At 37.9% G+C, this 20,900-nt stretch overlaps 1 protein-coding gene across 11 annotated transcripts in view; it reads right to left on the bottom strand.

Moving 5' to 3' along the window:
- Window positions 1-20,900, bottom strand: part of shank3a (SH3 and multiple ankyrin repeat domains 3a) — a 152,598-nt gene that overhangs the window by 77,445 nt on the left and 54,253 nt on the right. For 9 of the 11 annotated variants that reach the window (XR_001310539.1, XM_014012312.1, XM_014012314.1 and 6 more), the window contains 8 exons: window positions 17,352-17,460; window positions 15,910-16,061; window positions 15,214-15,381; window positions 9,117-9,233; window positions 4,820-4,897; window positions 4,477-4,543; window positions 3,520-3,749; window positions 3,212-3,381 (listed from right to left, as the gene is read on the bottom strand). Coding sequence is in view for 10 of the 11 variants with exons in the window: in XM_014012312.1 (XP_013867766.1) it covers window positions 3,212-3,381; window positions 3,520-3,749; window positions 4,477-4,543; window positions 4,820-4,897; window positions 9,117-9,233; window positions 15,214-15,381; window positions 15,910-16,061; window positions 17,352-17,460 (1,091 nt within the window). In the remaining variant the exon portion in view is untranslated. Of the gene's footprint in view, window positions 1-3,211; window positions 3,382-3,519; window positions 3,750-4,476; window positions 4,544-4,819; window positions 4,898-9,116; window positions 9,234-15,213; window positions 15,382-15,909; window positions 16,062-17,351; window positions 17,461-18,474; window positions 18,544-20,900 lie in introns of those variants that run through there. The other 2 variants (XM_014012320.1, XM_014012321.1) reach the window with 2 other exon arrangements.

The following is a 20,900-nucleotide window of genomic DNA, read 5'->3' as shown; positions in this document are numbered from 1 at the left end:
TATGGTCAGGGTTAGGCTATAAAGTCTAAAAAACATGAATGGAAGTCAATGGAAGGTCCCCACGGGGTTGAGAAACAAACGTGTGTGTGTGTGAGAGAGAGAGAGAGAGTGGGTGGGGGTGTGGGGGCACACATATGTACAAATCACTTTTTAGACATTTCTTGTTTATTGTTTAGAATTATTTTAATGTCTGCATTCTCTGACTCCTCTGCTAGATGCACTTAAACCATTCTTTAAAAAATGACAACAACCAAGAAAGGAAAGTTCTATCAATCACCCGTTGACTCATTCTATTTTTCTTGGTAGGTAAGTCTGTTTGTTTTAAGTACATTGGTTTGTCATGGCTCTTTACTGAAGTCAATAAAACTATAGGTTATTCTGTTTGATTTACTGATCTTTGTGGAAGTGAGGAGTGAGTGAGGAAGAAGCTCATAATCTTACGACCCACGGTTTAGCTGGGACTAGGAATGCAGCAATCTGTTTGATACCGAGACCACACAAGTAGATCTCAGCAAAGAAACGACTTCAAAAGAAAACCTTAGTTCAAACAGTGTGAGAACCTTTGACATAAACAACGAGCTGTGGTGCAATACGTGTCATGAAGTCTCCTCTTGCAGGGAAAAGTAAAGAGTCAGGCTATGCTGTAAAAAAATGAATGGATTAAGACGCAAATCTAGATAAGACCCTGAGGAAGACACTGAACATGCTGGAGGATTACATATTTACTCTGACCTTGTCGCAGGACAGAACTCCCCAAGGATGAGCTGGAGGATGTGAGCGGCAAGACAAGCATCAAGGCTGCCGTGCCCATCAAACTGTTGCTGGAACTTGTACTAGAAGGAGTGGCAGTGGATGCAGGGCAGTGTACTTAAAGGTGCTCGAGATTTCCCCGGCCTTCAGCGATGCAAATTTCCACAAAAACATTATTATGACAGAAGATACTCCAATACTTAAGTACCGCACATTTCTGAAAGTGATCATTTAGAATCTAATGACATGGACTTATTTCTTTATCAAACTAACATTTTCCACTATTTTGTTTGGTTAACTGCTTCAACTGGACTGAAGGAAAATTTATTGTTTATCGCTGATTTTTAATACACATACTCTTTTTTCCTAGAAAAACTAGGCTATGTTTTGATAACCTACTTGCGTAATTTCCTATTTTTATGATTAAACTGATTTAACGAAGTGCAATCTGCTTTGAGTGGCTTATGCCACGATCACCTCAAACAGAATGTGCTTTCCTCGATATGATTAGTTAATACACGCCTTTGCACCTACAACACTTAACTATTGTTCTCATCTAGCAATCGGAATTTCTGTAACAGAACCCAATCTCTCGGTGGGAAGTTCTGCCCTGGATCTGATACCGATGGATGGGCAGGGTTCAGAAGGAATGTGTTTCTATTGTGCACTGATTCACAATTCTTTACCAAAATCAGGGACAAGTCTGTATTTATTTCCTGGTTCTCGACTCGCACCAAAGTGACTTAACACATTCCCTTTCAGGACATTTGCAGACACACATCTACACCCTTATATTCTTTTATATTTTGTTTGCCATCCTGTTTTGTTCAAGTTTACTTTAGTCCCTTCATTTAACATATCTCCATCCTCTTTATTGCTTCAGTCTAAACTTTAGGTTGAAAACAGGCCAAGCTGCAGATCAGAGGAGAAGGAGGTGAAGATGAGATCCACAGGAACTTGCTGGAGTCTGCTGTTGGCTGGCCTGTTGACCAGCCAAGCTAATTTCACACTCCCCTGGCGTCTCTAACGCCTCCAGGGTTACCATTGGCGTAAACAGAAGGTCAGAGAGAAAAGGTGAAAGAAAGTTAAACATTACTAAAAGAAAATGGAACATATTTGTGTCACTTAGCCACAGAGACTGGCTGCTGATTTGGGACTTTTTATACAGCCTCCTCTCTTTAATACACAGTGTTGAAATTAAACATATTCGAGGACAAGATCAGCTCTCTGTGTGGAAAAGATTATTTTTCTATGACTCAGCAGGTGTGAAAAAAGTCCATGATTTGATCATTTTTCCACTGGTCTTTTCTCCTTCCACAATTAGCCTCATGCAGAAGAAGCAAGAAACAAACAATCTATTTCTGTCACTGCATGTTGTCATTGCCAGTGCAGTACTAGATAATGATAAAGAGATGACAAAGAGATAACAAAGAACACCACTATTAGTTTTGCTATTTTGTGACAATATTTGATAGAAAGAATGATCATTCAGTACAATCCGTGGGTTTTTAAATAAGTGCTTTGACAGCTCTAAGGCTGCAGCACATAAATAAATCTGTTAGTGTTTTACATGAAGGCAAACGTCAAAATGTGCTTGTCAATGGTTAAAGTGAGGTTTTCAGTGACGTGATGTAAAGATTTGATCAGAGTCCTGGTTTACTGTGTACACTGTCCAATGCACAAGGGACAAGACTTTGTTAGAGCAATAACCAACTAACTGTTTTAAACAAAGCAGATTGTTCAATAACAATCACAGCTCTAACTTCAGAATGTAACCACAGCCTCCTTAATCTCCCCTATAAACTCACAGACACTCACAGATTGGCAGACTTCAAAGGTCATCATTATTAGCCTCTTTCCAGCTGTCTAAATCCAACCTGTGCATACACACACAGGTGTGTGCAGATGGCTTTGCATTTATGTGTTTTTAACCAATGCAAATGAAGAAAAATGGTACATCTCAGCAGATTTAGTCGAAACAAGCTTGTTGTACATTAACATGCATCATGGCTCTGAACGCTTCTACCCTGCCAGGAGCCTGGGTCACACAACAACCAGACCGAAGTGTAACTTTTTACAGTGTTTCTATAAATCGGATGTCAATTCATTCACAGACTACTTCAAACTCACGTCTCAGTTTTTGTCCAAACAAACTTACAAGTGAGTTCACGTCATGTTTATCCCCGCGCAGGCTGGGGCAGATGGATCACGACGCAGCGCTGCTTGGTGACTAACCAGTGAATCACACACATCAGATGGGGCTTTTAGGGTTTTGAAATATGGTTTAGTTACAGTAGGCACTTCATCTAAAGGCCAATTAAATATTCTTTCATTAAAGCGAACAGCTGTGAAGACCAGCAAGTGTAACATGAATAGAAAATGTGAGGTTTAGCAGCTTTATAGTGCGCTGTGTTGTGTGGCGATGGTAAAAGGTAACTTAGCTAATGGAAATCTTCCAGACCTGAGTCGTCCACGTGGACCATGTCCATGGGGGTAGCCGTGGCTGTGGGACCGTCTGGGGACCAGCTTGTCCTCTTCATGCATGTGATGTAGTGAAGGTGAGCGAGAGTGGGATGATCTGGAGCTGCCAGTACTCTGGAGACTGCTGTCAGGGATCTCTCCATAACGACTCTAATAGAAAGAAGACGGGACGAAGATTATCATTTATTTTTTATTTTATTTTTATTTATTTTATTTTTTTGCATTTCTTCCAAACTCATTCATATTTCACTCATGCTAAAATTTCTACATCTTCCCAAAGCTTCTTACTTCTCCGAGGCTGCTGTGCAGTTGCCCGAAAGCTGGGAGACTGCGCAGCGAGGGAACAGGGGAGTGACCCTGGCGGCCGCGGGCTTCTCGCTGAGGCGGAGGATGGATGTGATCGTGGTCGCCGTTCAGGTTGTTGTCGCTCGCCGAGCGGAGCAGAGAGCGTGGTGAGGGCAGGGGGCCAGTTGTCATTCGTCGGCGGTTTGTATAAGAGGGAGTCTCCCTGAAAGGCACTGAGAAGAAAAGAGACAAAGTTAAAAATATACAAATAAATTATTGCTAAATGCACAACAAACAGAATGTTTTGAAGCTTTATTCTCTTGATAACTGAAATCTGACATCTGTTGTGTTTATATTTAACTGAAACAACTAGGATTGTCCACCCTGAGCCATTGTATACACTAAAAAATTATATTATTTGATCATTAATTGATTTCTTAAATTTAGCAGAATGCTTTTCTTGATAATTGAAAAATTACAAAAAACAAACAAAAAGAAAAAAAAGCAACATGAATGATCAGTTTTCATTATAACAATGCATTGAAATACAATAGAAAATGTTTTAAGGGTTCAGATTATTTTATCTATAAATAAATGACTGGCAGACTAAAATATGGGGGATAAAAACCATTCTGGTTTACTTTGAACAAACATTATTTTAGAGTGAGGTATTACAACCTGTCCACACCAGATGGCAGAGTTTTCCTTCATGTTTTTTTTTTTTTTTGCATAGAAGCAACTTAACTCATCAATGATTCACTATTACCTTCAGTCCCTCTCCATACTCCACACATTAACATCCCCTCTATGCATTTTCTCTGCGGTCCAATTAAACTGTAGTCAGTTGTCTTCCCTCATTTGCCTTTCAGGTTCTGCCTAAACTCATCAGAAGCTACAATAATATTGAAAGTTGTACAAACAAAGAGAGCCGCCTTCTTACGACCATTCCTGCCGACTTACCAACATCTGACACTTTGTGCACCTTAATGATTTCTGCTAGATCAAAGTTTCCAGCTATAATAGCCACCTAATGGATGAGAAAAGAGACGAGTAAATGAAAGGTAAAAAGAGAAATTTTAAGTGACGGTAACAAGACAACAGATCTTAAAAAGCATGTCATTATTTTCTCATGATTCCTGCTTTCATAAATGCTCAGCAGGTGCAGCTCTTTATTTCAGCTTGTGTTAAATGTATATGTATAGTAATGCCTAGGACACAAATTTAGTTTAACCTGTACACAATCTTTGATAATGATGAAAACACAGTGATATAAAATGCAGTTGTTATTGAGCACAACACCTACCTGAAAAGCAGTTTGGCTGTTGTAGTTCTTTATCTCTTTATTTGCTCCTCGGAAAAGAAGAACTCGTGCACAGCTATCCTGAATGACAGAGAGATGTATGTGTTTGGATGCTGCCACTATTATCGTCAGACAAAAAAAATGCCTAATATCAACTCTCTGTGTACTTAGCAGTTAAAGTAATGGCAGCATCACTTGGAGGTTAAAAGTATGTGTACAGAGTATTTAGTTAAAAGTAAATAAACAGTTCATACTACAACAGAAGTTCAAGAAACTACGAAACTATTTGAAATACAAAACACGTCATTTGATCATAGTTTTACAAAGTCAAAGAACAAGTGGATTATCATCAGATTTGCAGGGTTTCCAATGTGGCAGCTATCGCCTAGAGCAACTTTGCAAACACCATTTTTTTTTATCCCTTTAAAAAAATCAAGCTTACAAGATTGTTAAAAAAAAGACTGACAGAGGAGGTGATGTAAAAACAGAAAGAAATCTCTCCTGTCAAATCCAATACCCTGAATCTGAGAAAAACAATACAATTCTACTACAAATCACAAGTTCATCTCTATAACACTTTCTGCTGACTTTTTATATTAACTCAAAACTAAAACAAAACATTTGTGGAGGAACATCATGTCTTCTGAAATGGTGAATCCAAAATAAAAAGACGTAATTATATTTAAAACTACTCCTTGAGCACAAATGTCCCCACTGTGCTGTAAATGAAACACCTCATAGCTCAAACTGAATCTGAATAGCTTCTGACTAATAATTCTCCATTTTGCAAAAAAGCTTGAAAGTTTGCAGGTGAAAAAAAACAAAATTAAATATAGTCAAACATGCCTGTAATGTGACCTATTAGCTAAAAATACATCTAAAATCACTCAAATTACTAAATAAGCTGAAATATGCATGACACTATTTTCTCTGTCCTACATCAGTCATTTCTGAAAGCTGCTTCAGGGTAAACAAGTACAGCCTCCCTGTAGCAAATGAAAAAGCGCAGTTGTAGATTGACAGACAGAACTGTGTGTTAATACACTGGCTGATGAGGATCGATACATAATTTAACACAGAACAGAAGTGCTGGGACCAACCTTTTTCAACAGTTACTCTGGTGACTCTTGTCATTACTCTGTAACATGATTAGGAGCATAAAGAATATGTATGCACTGATTTATTGAACATTTGGTCCAGTTAGTAATATCCATGTGGTTTTTACTCATCAAGGAGAGCATATGTGACACACTGGGTGCATTAAAGTCCCCTCGTCTTGTAAAATAATAGGGTATCTGTGGTGTTAATGAGTTTAGTTTGATCTGAAGGTCTGGGGTCTCAACAAACAAAACTATATAAATATATTAATAGGTATAAACAATGGGACTCTTATTAATAGTGGTAATCATCAATGAGTTGTGCAGCTTCCTGAACATCCAAGTCTAAAACTGTAATTTAAAATGGCATAATATTCAACACTTTCAGTTAGTAAATCAGCAACTACAGGAGCTAACACTTCATAATCTTTTATGCTTTAATAAGGAAAATCTGGCAGCAGAAACACAATGTATTTCTAATTAATTTTGGGGGGGTAAAAGTCAGGAAATCGCATAAAACTCAGCAAATTGAAAAGACACTAGTGACATGTATAAAGTTAAAAAAAACAAAGACTCACTAAACTGAAGCATTGTACAGTAACTTGAATGAAATAATTGGCCCTTATCTTCTCAATGTGGGACCCACTTTTAAAGCACAACTTGAATGACAGCCAGGTATTTTATTTTAGCTGGTAGTAATGAGAAACTAGAGCTAAAGTAATGCAAACGAGGACTCTTCAACGACTTGACAATGAGCGGAGATCATGGCATTCATAAAATTGCCACACGTTTCTCTATACTGGCTAAGAGAAAAAAATGGTAATTGATGTCACACATGGCAAATCCAGCTATTTAAGTGACAGTTTAAAGAGTTCATAGGAGAAGAGCTGGGATCCGTGGTTGCAAAATTGGGGACGACGACGCACCAAAGATTGGAATATTTTAATTGTTTACATAAAGTGTTTGGGTAGAATAAGCAGATCAATGCATAGAAGGGAAATATTTGATCAATCAGATAATAAAGTTGGAATTGAGAACAGCTGGTGTGCTGAGATGTAGGTAAAACGTGACCACCTGTTTCAGCTGAACAACCATTCTGCTGGATAAGTGAGAGTTTGAGTATCATAACAACTGACTGGTTTAAATTCTACAATTTGGAGACTCCATGCATTTTTTTTAACAGTCAAAAAATATGAAAACAAATGCTTAGGCAAACTGCTGTTTGGGACGTTTTCTTATCTTCTCCTAACCTTCTTATAGAAATTCATGAACAAAGCCTTGATGAGAAAACAAAAAGGGGAAGCACAAATTCAGTCAGGTTACAAATGTGGCAGATGGCGTCTCTCATTTTTATGTTTTCACGTTTGAGGATTCCTCGTGTCATTAAAGTCGTGATTTGACATCTTTACTGAACATAAAGAATGTTAAGGGCAGAGCAGCTTAAAAATAGCTTTGAAATAATGAAAAAGAGAATTCCCTCACTTAAAGGGCTCTACAGTGATTGTCCCATTACTTCACTCATTTACCTGATGTGAAAAAAAATGTCTTGTGCCCTCATTGGCCTTTCTATCGGTTCTACCTTCTCAATCATTCATCCATCCATGTCTCAAAGATGTCTTTGTCAAGCCAAAGATAACTGCTGCCCTTATTCACTGCTGCTGATCACATCGAAGCTAAAAGCCCAGTAAGTTAATGCTAATGGCCACACAAATCCAAGCAAACACAACATGCATCGAGCCATCTTATTCTAATGATGATCACTGAAAGTAATCTTGTCATCCATCCACTCTCTTACACCTCCATTTATCTGTCCTTCTTCCTGACACTCTTTCTTCTCTGTACTTATAGATCTATTGATCTTGCCACTGGACAACAACTTTTTAGATCGATTCTACAAGTCCTTTTCTGACAGTCTCTGTAGATAACCATCCGAGGCAGGCCAGATTCAGGCCTGCTGGATCCCCGCTATGATGCTCAGGTTCTCAGATCGATCGGCTTAGCATGATGTTCGCTCTTCAATGGATGTGCACAGTCAACCTCATCAGTGGGGACAGGCATAAGCCAGGACTATCAAAGGTAGAAAATCAAACTATTCTTCCATTCTACCCCTGCTAACAGCAACCCAAGCAGAACTACAATGTAGGAAGGTTTATAGACACTTATTTTCACCTGAATCTGGATCTTCCTAAACCATAAACTACTTCAAAAATGTGCAGGTGAAAGACAGGTCTCAACAACGTGACTGTAAACATACTGTCTTTATAACATGAGTAATATAAGCGCAAATCCAGGCCTCCTCTCCACTGAGAAGGTAAACATGCAATGACCTGAGTCACGTGGATGTGTTACAAACAGTTAGTATTAATTATTGATGCTCTGCTTACCAAGCACACACACACACACGTGCTAACTCGTGCTCCCGAGACTGTGGTGTTCTAGTCGACATAAAGCAGTTCATTCATCACCACTGAAATTAACTGTGCAGTGCATCAAAAAAAATACCACCACCACACACACACACATATACACACACATACATATGCACGAATGTTTCTTTTCTTTTTTCTTTCTAGTTTTTTTTGCTAGGAGGAGAGGAGCTCATTTAATGTTCATGAACTGAGCACCACCATTTCCCAATGAAGCAGCAGAAACGCATCTTCTAGAGTGCCAAGTTACATCTTTCACTTTGAGCAGCTTCAAACCAAGTGGTAAGCAGGCAAACGCTTCATGTTTTTCACAGGAGCGTTTAAATTTTCAGTGACCTCGTCCTCCAGTGTTTTTCTTAAACTACGTCAATAAAAATCACGCTAGTTCAAAATTTAAATCTTTTTTACATCTATTGTCTTTATATTTTAAGTAGGACAGCAGTACAGCAGCTAGGGCTGGAGGAGGTCATAGGATCGCCTTCAGGCCTTTCTGGGTGGAGTGTTCTCTCCATGCACATGTGGGTTTTTTCTGGGTGCTTTGGTTTCTTTCCACTGCTCAAAAAACAAATGTTAATTTGTAAGTCTTAACAGACCCTAGATGTGAGTGACAGTGTGAATGACTGCTTGTTTTGCATCTAACAACAGCAACAGCTGGAGATAGGTACCAGCTTACCATGAAAGGAAAGGGTGAGTAAAAATAAATGGATGATGTATAGTTTAGATGATATATCTTAAATGCATTTGTAAATTTACATATACATATAAAATAAACAGTACCTGGTTGTAGAGAGCACACACATGCAGGGCGGTGTTTCCTGATGCATTCTGGGCACTCATGTTAGCTCCATAAAACAGCAGGTGTTCCAGATGCTGCACGTGGCCATAACGACACGCCTAAAAGGACACACGGGCACATTAATTCTTCCTGTACAACTGTAAGCTTAAGTATGAAAATGTTTATGAAAAATATTGTTACTGAATATGACATGTTTTACAGTGTCAATGCAGAATGAGCAACTTGGCCAAATCACAACATTCAATCAAAGGTTTTCTAAACAATGGAGAGTTGGGCTGCAGCCAGACTCTCTCCCACATGATAACAGCAGAAGAAACATTTTCCTCGCTGTTATTAAATAAGATATATCAAACATTTAAATCTTTTTCACATTTAAATCATTCAGCTGGAGTCTATATATAAGGTGGAACTCTAATGCTTTGGTATGAATTCCTTCTTATTGTAACTCCACAAGCCCCTCTTTGTGTGTGTGCGTCTCAGATCAACTCATTTTAAAGCTGTTTCTTTAAATGCAATACGCTTCACAACCTGCCCCCTACAGCTTCCAAAGCAGTCCATTCCAGTTTGATAAAAGGGCTTTATAGTGGAGCAAAAACGTTTTATTTACAAATTAATTAAAAGATGTCCATCCAGCTTTACATGTTGGAACTAGAGTACGGGTTAAAAAATAAAACACAAAAAGTATATAAAGATATCTACGAAGCACCTCTGCATTTCTAGAGACAACAAAATGCATTTAATGGCTAAAAAAGTGAATTTTGCAGTTTGTCCTCTTTAAGATGTTACTGGGACCTGTTTTTGTATCATGCATTACAGAAGAAGCATGGTTCAAACGTCCCTAAATTCAAAAATTTACGTGAAAACATGTTTCAGCGGATATTATATTTCAAATACTACATAATTAAAACCTCAAAACTATTGAACAAAGTGAATATGTAGCTCAGGTTTTCATATATTTTTCAACCAAACTCACCTTTGATCTGTTGTGACTTTCAGCCTAAAAAGGTACAATGTGTTGTTGACCAATCTGAAAATAACTTTTCTTTTTGGCTGCAACCAATTGAGGCTTGTCCCTGTCCATGTCCTTAAAGTGTTGAAAAGGAAAGTCTTGTTTGCCTCACCTGAGGCTAAATGTAAATGTGTGAAGTTATTCTGGTAGGAGTAAGCCCTTTTTGTGCTCCGTTTCACATAACTGGAAGCAATACATTATTTTCATCCTTTCTCTGTTTCGTTTCTTTCCCTCTTTATTCCCTATGTACTTTCTGGTTCTGTCCTTTGTCATTCACAAAGAAGAAAGCAGCTCTCCTAAGCAATTGCTCTCTCCCTCCTGTGTTCTGTCTTGCTAAGAGTGCATGAAAGAAGTAAAAACAGCACACAAGTGATACCGGAATTGTTTCTGGTTATCAGCTTTCTGCAGTGTATTCTATTGTTTATAACACAAGATTGTTAATGCTGAAAGACACACATACACACACTTGGAAAAAAATGAATAGTTGAAAGGAATACAAATGATTAAAATGTCTTAGACTGACAAATTGCTTGTTTGCTACACTGTATGGAATTTATTTGAGCTAATCTGACATTGAAAGATCATTCCAGACTTTTAAAGAGCTCACACAAAGTGTAAAAGCCAACCTTTTAATGTCCTGATTGTCCTGTTTCAATAAAAAAAATTTGCTTTTCATGAACATCAACAGCAGTACTCTAATTTACTTTCAGGTACTTTTGTTTTCCGTTTCTATAGTTTGTTTCACACCTGAGAAACACCCAAGTTGAGCAGCAGGCAGCTATTTAGAGTTGTTCTCACTTGCTTTGGTTTATTTCTCAAATCCGAATTTAAATGTTCAAAAATACTATCCCCTTAAAAAAAACAACAATAAGTAATGTTACACTGTTGGGTGAAACAGACAAAAATGTGAGTTTGTCAAATAATGTTTATCATTTACTAAAATGTGGAAGTCAGTCAATGTTTCCAACTTAAAAAAGAGTTGTGTGTTACGTCTTTGACTGATTCGTTTTTTAATAATTTTATTTTTTATGATTAACTAATTATGAGATTATTAATTCAATAATACATAAAGTATGTTAATATATGGGTTTACAGTATGTGGTTAAATATACTGTACTTATTTGCAAAAATGCACTTACATTATTCAGACATGCAATAAGATTGCTTAAGTTTATACTTCTCACTATTACCTTGTGTACACTGGATTTTGTTTAATAATTAAGTATTGTTTAGTTTGTTTTATGTATTATTTATTGAACTGTAGCATATGAATTTATAGCTTTTCTTATTATCATATATCTTAAAGGTTCAAAGCAAACATATATTCTATCATAGTTTTTTTTTTTGTACCTTTAGGTCAGCTACCACTGAGCTGACATTATAATGAAATTGTGTTTTGTTGCTTTGTTTTCAGTTTAATTACATTTTTGATGTTTATTCCAGATTATACACAAAACAGGAGGAAGGTCTGCATTCAAATGCACTATTTTTGAACTTTATCAATTATCGTAACCCATTTAGTTCGGGTTAAAAACTCAAAGTGCTGGTAAATGGCTTGAATTCAGTTACTGTGACAGTAGAAGGATTAAACTCTGTAACGCCTATTTTCTTCTTAGCTCTACTAAGAGGCCACACATATTTTTGTGAAAATGTAAAGCAGCAGTCTAACACTAATATATGAGAAGGCAATGTCTGATTCTTATTATGTCCTTGCAGTTTTATTTTATTTATTTTGCTTGATACACAAATAGGGTAATAATTTCTTGATGAAGAAGTGAATCCTGCACCACCTTGTTAAAAGAACTACGGCATGAGGAGGCCAGCACTGCCGCATTTCGGCACAAGGATGAGCACTGATCTGGAGGATTTTACTGCCATCACCTTGCTGCAGCCTGGCAGTTAATTATGGTCATGGTGTATCTTTTAGTCAAATGCTTGCTCAGCGGTTTTTGAAAATTCTTAGACATAAATTTCTTGAACACAAGCATTTCGTAAACACAGAGGGGATAGTCCTTACAACAAATCGAAAAACCTGCACAATTTTTGTAAGGAATGTGAAGCTAATGAGCCCAAGGAAGCTGCAAGTTGGCACCATGTGGAGGCAGTTATACATGAGAATCACTTTCCATCAAGGTCAACTACATTAATGTTTGAAGTAGACCTGCGCCAACTGCTTGTCGGCTGATAAGAGTTGGCTGAATTTCAACCCGAATGGCTTGACAAGTAGCCAGCACTGAAAACTTTCTTCATTTTATTATAGGCAAGTAAATGCAGTTCAGACTCATAAACCTTCATGCTAGATATGCAGGACATCTGTGTGTTATGTAGTTTACATGGGAGGCAAAAATACCCAAATATATGTCTGATGGTGCCATACTCATTATTATTTCACCATTAAAATCCACTGAGGTTGGCTTATGGTTTTTACAATCAAGACAAACAACAAAACAAAAAATTATAATACGAAACAAAAAATTCATACAGGCTACAGACCTTTGTTAATGCCATTTGCTACTTTAAGTAAAAGCAAACAGTCAGCTAAGTGTTTAGGTCCAGCAGTTTATGAAAACATCAGTTTAATTGTTAAATTATCATACATATCAAGTTGTTTTTTCTCTAGATATGATTATATTCACTTAAAACAATATGATGACGTGTGTCTATCGATTAAAATTCTACTTAAATTACCTTAGAATTCCATGTTTTGCACATTTCACAGAATAAAATGCACTTCCGACACTCTTTTGTCAATAACGCTTGACTAGTTGTGTACCTAGTTGACAAAACGTTTGCCTTTATAACAAAAGGTACATTACAATATTTTTCTTAAAAAGCTTTTTTTTTGAAGAATGCTCAAGTACTTTATTTTCAACTAAAGATTTATCAACAAAAAAGTAACTACAATTAAAAAAAGAATAAGATAGAAAAAATAATTTGGTTTTTAAAGGTAGGAAATTTTATCTAAAATTAAATTTTAGGTTATTTGTGTAGAAATACTTGATTCTAGTAACCTAACTTTAGATTTAATGCCTTTTTTGAGGAAGGAAACTGGAGTTGCAATTCCATTTTTGTACAAGTAATTAAAAACAACAATCTTATGATTTGTCCTGATGCATCTCAGTAATCCAGGTAAAAAATCAAAAGGAAAAAAAGTTGTATAGGTCTTCTGGACGGGTTCTTCTTTAATGAAACGTTTCGTCTCTCTTCCAAGAGACTTCTTCAGTCTGAGAGTTTCAGACAAAATTCAGGCTTTTAAGCCCTGCCTCCATGTGACTGATACTCACATCACATGGCTATCGTTCACACCTAATTAATACCTATTGTTAACAGGGGGTGGAGTGATACTGCCAATGGCAGCGCTGTAGGAGGGGGACAACCGAAAACGGAGGCCTCCACCTCTGTTTAATGATGGACAGTCTTTCTTCACAAAAATGGCTTCTTTTACTCCTCTCTCAAACCAACGTTCCTCTCTATCAAGAATAAGAACATCCTCATCCCTGAAAGAGTGACCGCTGGCCTGTAAATGAGTGAAAACTGCAGAGTTCTGGCCATTAGATGTAGCTCGTCTGTGTTGGGACATTCTTTTGAACAGTGGCTGCTTTGTTTCCCCGATGTATAACTGGTCGCAGTCCTCCTGGCACTTAACAGCATATACAACATTGCTCTGTTTGTGCCGGGGCACCGGATCTTTGGGGTGAACCAGCCTTTGCCGTAATGTGTTTTGGGGTTTGAAAGCCACTGGGACATCATGTTTAGAAAATAAACATCTCATTTTCTCCGAAACACCCGCAACATACGGAATAACCACTGGTTTGGGTCTGGGTTTGGGGTCTTCATTTTCACCTGAAGGTTGCATGGAATCCTGTCTGTGTTTCCTGTCTGCTTTCAGGAAAGCCCAGTCAGGATAACCACACTGCTCCAGGGCCTGTCGTGTGTGTGATTTCTCTTTCTCCCTGGCTCCTGGGTTTGTAGGGACACTGTCTGCTCTGTGGTACAGAGTCCTGATCACTCCTAACTTGTGTTCCAGTGGGTGGTGGGAGTCAAAACGCAAATATTGGTCTGTGTGGGTCCACAGAGTTGATGTGATCAGTGAAATGTTGGACTTCCTGGACTTTATTTCAGCCCAGGTGTCGTCAACATATCTGAACCAATGGCTCCGTGGCACCCCTGAAAAGGACATCAAGGCTCTCTTTTCCACTTCCTCCATGTACAGGTTTGCAACAATAGGAGAAACTGGGGATCCCATGGCACACCCATGTTTCTGCCTATAATATTGCCCCCCGTATGTGAAGTAGGTTGATTCCAGGCACAGTTTGAGGAGTTGGCACACTTGTTCTGTGGAAAGTGTGGTTCTGCTGCTGAGAGTGGTGTCTGAGTGAGTATCAGTCACCTGGAGGCAGGACTCAAAAAGCCTGAATTTTGCCTGAAACTCTCAGACTGAAGAAGTCTCTTGGAAGAGAGACGAATCGTTTCATTAAAGAAGAACCCGTCCAGAGGACCTATACAATTTTTTTTCCTTTTAATCTTATGTTTTGTTGTATTTTTTAAGTGAAAACGTCATATAAGGAAAAGGTTGGACAATGCAACAAATTAATGAAGTAAACATTCTTTACTGATTCTTTCACAGTGGTTGTGTAACCACTGTGAACACATCCACACCTTTACACTTTTTGAGGGAAGGTGTTATGTTGATGGATAAATCCAATGGCTCAGATTCTGCACAAAGCTTTTGGTTAGTAAAAAATGTTTTGCCCAAAACAAAATATAGCAGACATTCAAGCAGTAAAACGGTACAGCCAGATGTGGCTTTTATTCTTGTTGTTTCATTTAAATTTAGCAAGGTCAGTGTTCACGAGTTGCTTTCAAATGTAAATGTGCATTTGTTCTGTAAGAACTCTCAACATATAGTTTGCAGACTGAAATAACAATACTAACAAAGAGCAGAAAATTCACAAAACCAAACTTGACTTTTAATCTCATGCCTGCATTTCTATGCTGCACAGTCCATTAAAGCTGTTATCTCTCTGTGTGTGTATGTGTGTGTGTGTGTGTGTGTCACTGTGTGTTACCTGGTGTATCTCCTGCCAGCCATTCTCATCCTCACAGCCGACCTGTGCGTGATCATGTAGCAGCAGTTCACAGCAGTAGGGGTCTCCTCCTACCATTGAGCTGTGGTAAAGAGGAGTCAGCCCTCTACTATCCTTATAATCAGGCGATGCACCCAAGTCTAGCAGCGTCTAGGGGCAAAATGATACATATATGAAAACTTGAATTATCAACTGAAAACAAACAAAAAACAAAGTGATGGTAAAAATAAAGTCAGTTATAACCCCCACATTTGGGGTTGTGAGCAACTGTATGTTTTTGTGTCTTTTTTGCAGAAAAATCTGCCTCAGTAGGATTTTTTAAACCATCAGTATATTTTTTTCTCTATACGTTACATGACTCAGTGACACTGAAACTGAGAAGTAATAAAATCCAAGTTTAATAGTTCCAGCACAATGAAGTAACAATGTGACTCATATCAAAGCTCTCAACACATGCAAGGCCATTCAATGGGTATGCCAGCCCATTTAGAGCATCACAATATTGAGTAGCTGCTCAAGCACCATCCGTACTTCATTGCTCAAGCTCCCGAGCTAAGAGTTTACCAAACTCTGCCTTCACGATTACCTCCTTTTTTCCAAAGAAAAAGATTAAAGGTCTAGCCAGGCAAATGAACACACGAGTCAGCTTATGTCCGTTTCTTTGGTTTTAATACTCACTATAAGTGCTGTGTGGTTCTTGCTGCGCACAGCCTTGTGCAGGGCTGTAATGCCATCTTTTGTTCTGAAGTCCAGATGTGCCCCTCCATTTTTCAGCACTTTGATGAGCTCTGCACAACCCTCCAACTGTGCAGCCAGCGTAAGTGGACATTCTGTAAAATTAAAGGCTGACTTAGCGAACTGTAACAAAAATGATCTTTTCGACACTTTTGCTGTGTGTTCATCTTTAAAAAATTAACTTTGAAAATTTGCAGCTGTCAACATTTGGTGACAAAAAAAAACTTTCAGGGTTAAAATGTGGGTTTATATTTTCAGTAGCTGTGTTCCCATCCAATTTTAATTCGAATTTTGAGCAAATAGGAAAAAAAATTTAAAAAAATAAAAAACGAAGAAATACGAATCAGAAGTGTTTCCATCAACTGGCTTGAAGCGAATCAATTACGTCAGACGCATGCATGTAGTAAACAGGAAGTAAAAGTTGCATCTCAGGAAAATGGAGAGAAGTTTTCAGGAACGTGTTGTTACTATCTGGAAAGTTGTAATTATTCTGTCATTTCAACTAGTTTTGGCGATGTTACTGCTGTCTGGATATGTAGAGAAATGCAATTCTCTTCATGTTACGGGAATAACTGAGAAGTTGCCAACAGCGGGAGGAGGGTCCAGCTGCAGTCGCTCTGGTACCGGCACCGTTCAGACAGCGAGAACAGCTGATCAACCACGTGAGGTAAATATTCGCTACGTCAGAACTTTTTCGACAAAAGTGTTTCCATCTCTCCTTTTGCACATTGTCTTTTTCAAAAAAAAAAAAAAAAAAAAAAAACCCTCAAGGATCTCCTCATAAACCCCATGCTGTTTTAAAAGATAATTTGTCATTTCAACCCTGTGTGTACACAAAAAAAAAAAAAAAACGAAAAACCCCCTCAAGCGAGCGTATCAACTTTTATGCGAATTAGAGGAAGTTTTTTCGAACCATGCCGTTTCCATTCACCTTTTCTGGTGCGATACTTCAAAATGTGCATTAAAAAACGTTGACGGAAACACGGCTAGTGACTCTGCATTTGGAGAACAGCCCCGGCTGCAGTGACTGCCACTCTCCATTCTGCCTGAGTGGCTACTTCCTGTTGGTGTTACACCAACCTATTCTCTTGTTCCTGTCGCTTCACAGCTCATCTGCTAAACTACAGGTCACCCAGCAGGGGACCCTCCTTTGTGGCTGGACAAACATTTGAATATACATAATGAGATTAGCAAGGAGAATAATCCAGCTTTACTGGGCAAGCAGAAGGCTTATTTCAGAAAATCCATACATGGTCATTTGTGGAGAAGAAAGATAGAAAGAGGCACAAAGTACAATAGAAAAGATAAATTAAGGTTGGAAAAGGACAATCTGCTGACTAAAGTAGGGTATTATTGTAACAGTCAATAAAAAAAGGCTTGCTCACCTCCCGTGTCTGGATCATGGAAGTTAGGGTCCAGGCCTTTTTCCAGGAACCTTGAGACCTTTTCGTTGCTCCTTTGTTGCACATACTCCATAAACTTCTTCAGGTTTGCCTAATGGAGGGAGACAAGGGAGTGGGGAGAAGGGGAAAAGGGGAAAGAGGGGGAATAGATAACTGCAGTTGGGTGATGTCAGACTCATGTGGATGGAGATGGTTAATAATGCAGTTCAGAGATGAAAGCTACAGTCGTTGCTCTTTGTTTCTATGTTTGAGGTTTTATTTCTGTTCCGTCATGCCAACCAAATGGACCAGAAGATATTGAAGCTACTATAGAAAAGACCAAAGGAAAAAGGCTGGACAGCAACAGTATGTTTTTCACAATTTTAAGAGCTGAACTGTATTTTTGGTTTTAATGAAAACAGTCATAATCTTGTACAATGTCTAAAAATTAACTTACATCACCAGGCAGAATAAAAAAAGCAAAACCACAGAAAAATAGCTTTATTATACAATCACAAGAACAGACCTGCGTGTGAATCTTACCCTCTGAACACATACTTTAGTTGTAATTCATGTTCCTGTAACCTTTTTGATGTGAGTAAAATGTACTTTAACTGTACAAAAGCTGGTGTAAGTTTGTAAATTAAAAATATAAAATGACACCGTGAGGCATGTATAAGCAGTACCCTGACAGGTTCATATATTTAAAATCAGGGTATCCACATCTTGGAGCTTTAAAATGACAATAATAAATACCAGAACATTTTAGTTATAGTACACACAAGAAATTCTGAAAGGATCTTATAACGAGCTATTACATTAAAATATAAAATGCTAAATTAAAGTATTGTATGTGAGCTTAACTGTGAAAAGATATCTTGTGGATGTAATTGCACAGCATTTGCAGTATTCCACAAACAACTTTCAATGCCTTTTTATCCTTTCAAGGCTCTCCAGCCTCAGTTCTTACATAAACATCCACATGTGCAAAGCCCTCCAGATGCACAGCCACAAATTACATTTTGCACAACTTAATGCAATGTAATGTAACAACACGTAAAAATTATCTCGCAAACATGCACCTGCGGAAATGAGAGCAGAATGCAGTAGCCTTCTGGACACTCACCATGTGTGGCATCACAAACTGCCCGGTCCTGATTCTAAAACGTCACACTCTCCAACACCTTCCGAAATTCACATGACAACCCGTCTTTGTACCAAGTCGTCCGTAGTCCGCCTGCCTGTACAAGCCTGGTCCTGGTGCACGCTGACACACTGTGAGGATCTGCCGAGCGCTACACTCACCATCACTGAATCAAACTGAGTGAGAGAAATTCACTTTGGTGTTATCCTTTTTTTCTGTCTCCATTGTGCTTTGAGGCAGTTGTTATGGTGATGGGATACAAAGACAGCTCGAGCAGCCAATGTACACATGAGTGGGAAGAGCACTGAGGTTGTGTTTGTGAGTGTGTGTGTGTGAATGAGAGCACTTGTCTGTCCTGTGTAATAGCTCGGATAATGCCTTAAAGGTTTTTCAAGATAATTTACCAATAATCAGGTGGATCTGATGTGTTTTATTGCCTGTTGAACAGAAGGCTGATAAAAAGCTTCTACTTTATCTTCTTCACTGAGGACTCCACTAAATATTTTCTGCCTGTGGCAATCTTTCACTCTTCGTAACACGCACTGACAAATGCACTCTTGTGATAAAAAAAACAAAAAGCTTTTTCTTTCTTTTCAGAAACATTCAAACAAGCTGGTAATTCTCCATAATTCTGAAATTAAAAGAATGACAGTCTCTAATAAGTAGATGTAGCTGTGAAAAACTCAGTTACAAAATACATTCAGTGTTATAAGTTGTACATTTTTTTTCTAAGGAATGGATAAGATTTTTTTAAAGTAATGGAAATCCAGCAGAAAATATTTTATTTGCATTGATTCAAAATATTTAGGGAACATTTAGACTTTAAAATAACACTTAAAAACAGAAATGATTATGCTCTACTTTCTATTCATTCATGGTCCTAATGGGAACAATAATCCGTCAGTTCTGTTATGAATTAGTTGTAATTTTTCAGCTAAATTAGTTCAGTTCACTTCATTCCAGCTCAACATAAAAAACACAATCATAAGGGGTGGCCAGGGTGGCACCTGGTTCCCCCGCCCCCTCTCCAAGGACCACCCACAAATGATTAACAAATTGGGTGGGAATCACATGAGGCATTTTAAAGTTGGGCAGTTAATGAGAATCTTTCTTGCTAGTTGGAGTAGCTTTCAGAATGTCATGGGGATTGATTTTGGCTACAACCACACCAAATTTTAGCTCAGTGTTCCTAAAAATGGCTGCTTTGGATTTCATATTTCAAATTAGATTTTTTTAAATGGTGTCTCACCTACTAAGCTATTTTAACAGCTAAATTGTAGACCTTTTCGAAATTAGTATTAGCATTAGCAGCTAGTTGATTTTTTAATTTCTTTTTTTATTGTTTTTAGCTACAACTACACAAAAAGGTTCAACTCAATATGTCTTAAAACAGCTGAATTAGAGGCATTTGAAGACAGATGTGGAGGCCATTTTGAATTTTAAAATCTAGAACAGTTTTACTTATTCATATGTGTCCCCATAAAAACACCTTGGCTACCTGTGCCACCCGTGCATAAATGTCTAGCTCCGCCCCTGATCAAAATCCAATTCAATATGAATTCGATTCAGACATTCAGTCTATTAATCATTATTTTATGCCAATACACGAAAAAGTTGGTCCAAGTCAAAAACCCACTTGGATCAAGTTCCTTTTGTCTTTTGGGCTCTGTAGGTTTGTTGCCAACTGAAAGTTGGTTTGACTTCCAAACCTTTTGACAAACTATTTGCTAGCCAATAAGCTGCAAAGTCACCACAAAGCCACATTACACTGCAGGAAAACATAATTTGTTTGTATTTACATTCATGGAAGCTTATCCATACACACACAAAAGGCCCTGGCAAAGATTTGCTAGTGGGATAAAATACACCTCCACAACAGTTTCCTGGTCTGTTCACATTTCATTCATCCTTTTGCCAATTTTCATTCAGAAACAATTGCAGTTTTTCACACTTTTGAGTCAGTAATCTTTGTATCATCTCCAAGGGTTTTCGTTTAAGAGCAATATGTTGTTTTCAGTACAATAGGATAAAAAATTATACAAAATGAACAAATATGAACAATGGCCACATTTTAGCATAATGTGGACCATAGCCAACCTACACATGCAAACACAAACATATACAGAGAAATGGATGGGTAGATAGATAAATGGATAGATTTATAGATGGGTAGATAGATAAATGGGTATATAGATAAATGGGTAGACTTATAGATGGGTAGATTTATAGATGGGTAGATAGATACAGTAAATGGGTAGATAGATAGATGGGTCGATTTATAGATGGGTAGATAGATAAATGGGTAGATAGATAAATGGGTAGATTTATAGATGGGTAGATAGGAAGGTAGGTAGGTAGGTAGGTAGGTAGGTAGGTAGGTAGGTAGGTAGGTAGGTAGGTAGGTAGGT

The sequence above is a fragment of the Austrofundulus limnaeus genome, unplaced genomic scaffold, assembly GCF_001266775.1.
Source record: "Austrofundulus limnaeus strain Quisiro unplaced genomic scaffold, Austrofundulus_limnaeus-1.0 Scaffold90, whole genome shotgun sequence".
Lineage (NCBI taxonomy): Eukaryota > Metazoa > Chordata > Actinopteri > Cyprinodontiformes > Rivulidae > Austrofundulus > Austrofundulus limnaeus.
Note: the sequence above shows the minus strand (reverse complement) of the source record. Positions and strands in the feature narration are given on the sequence as shown.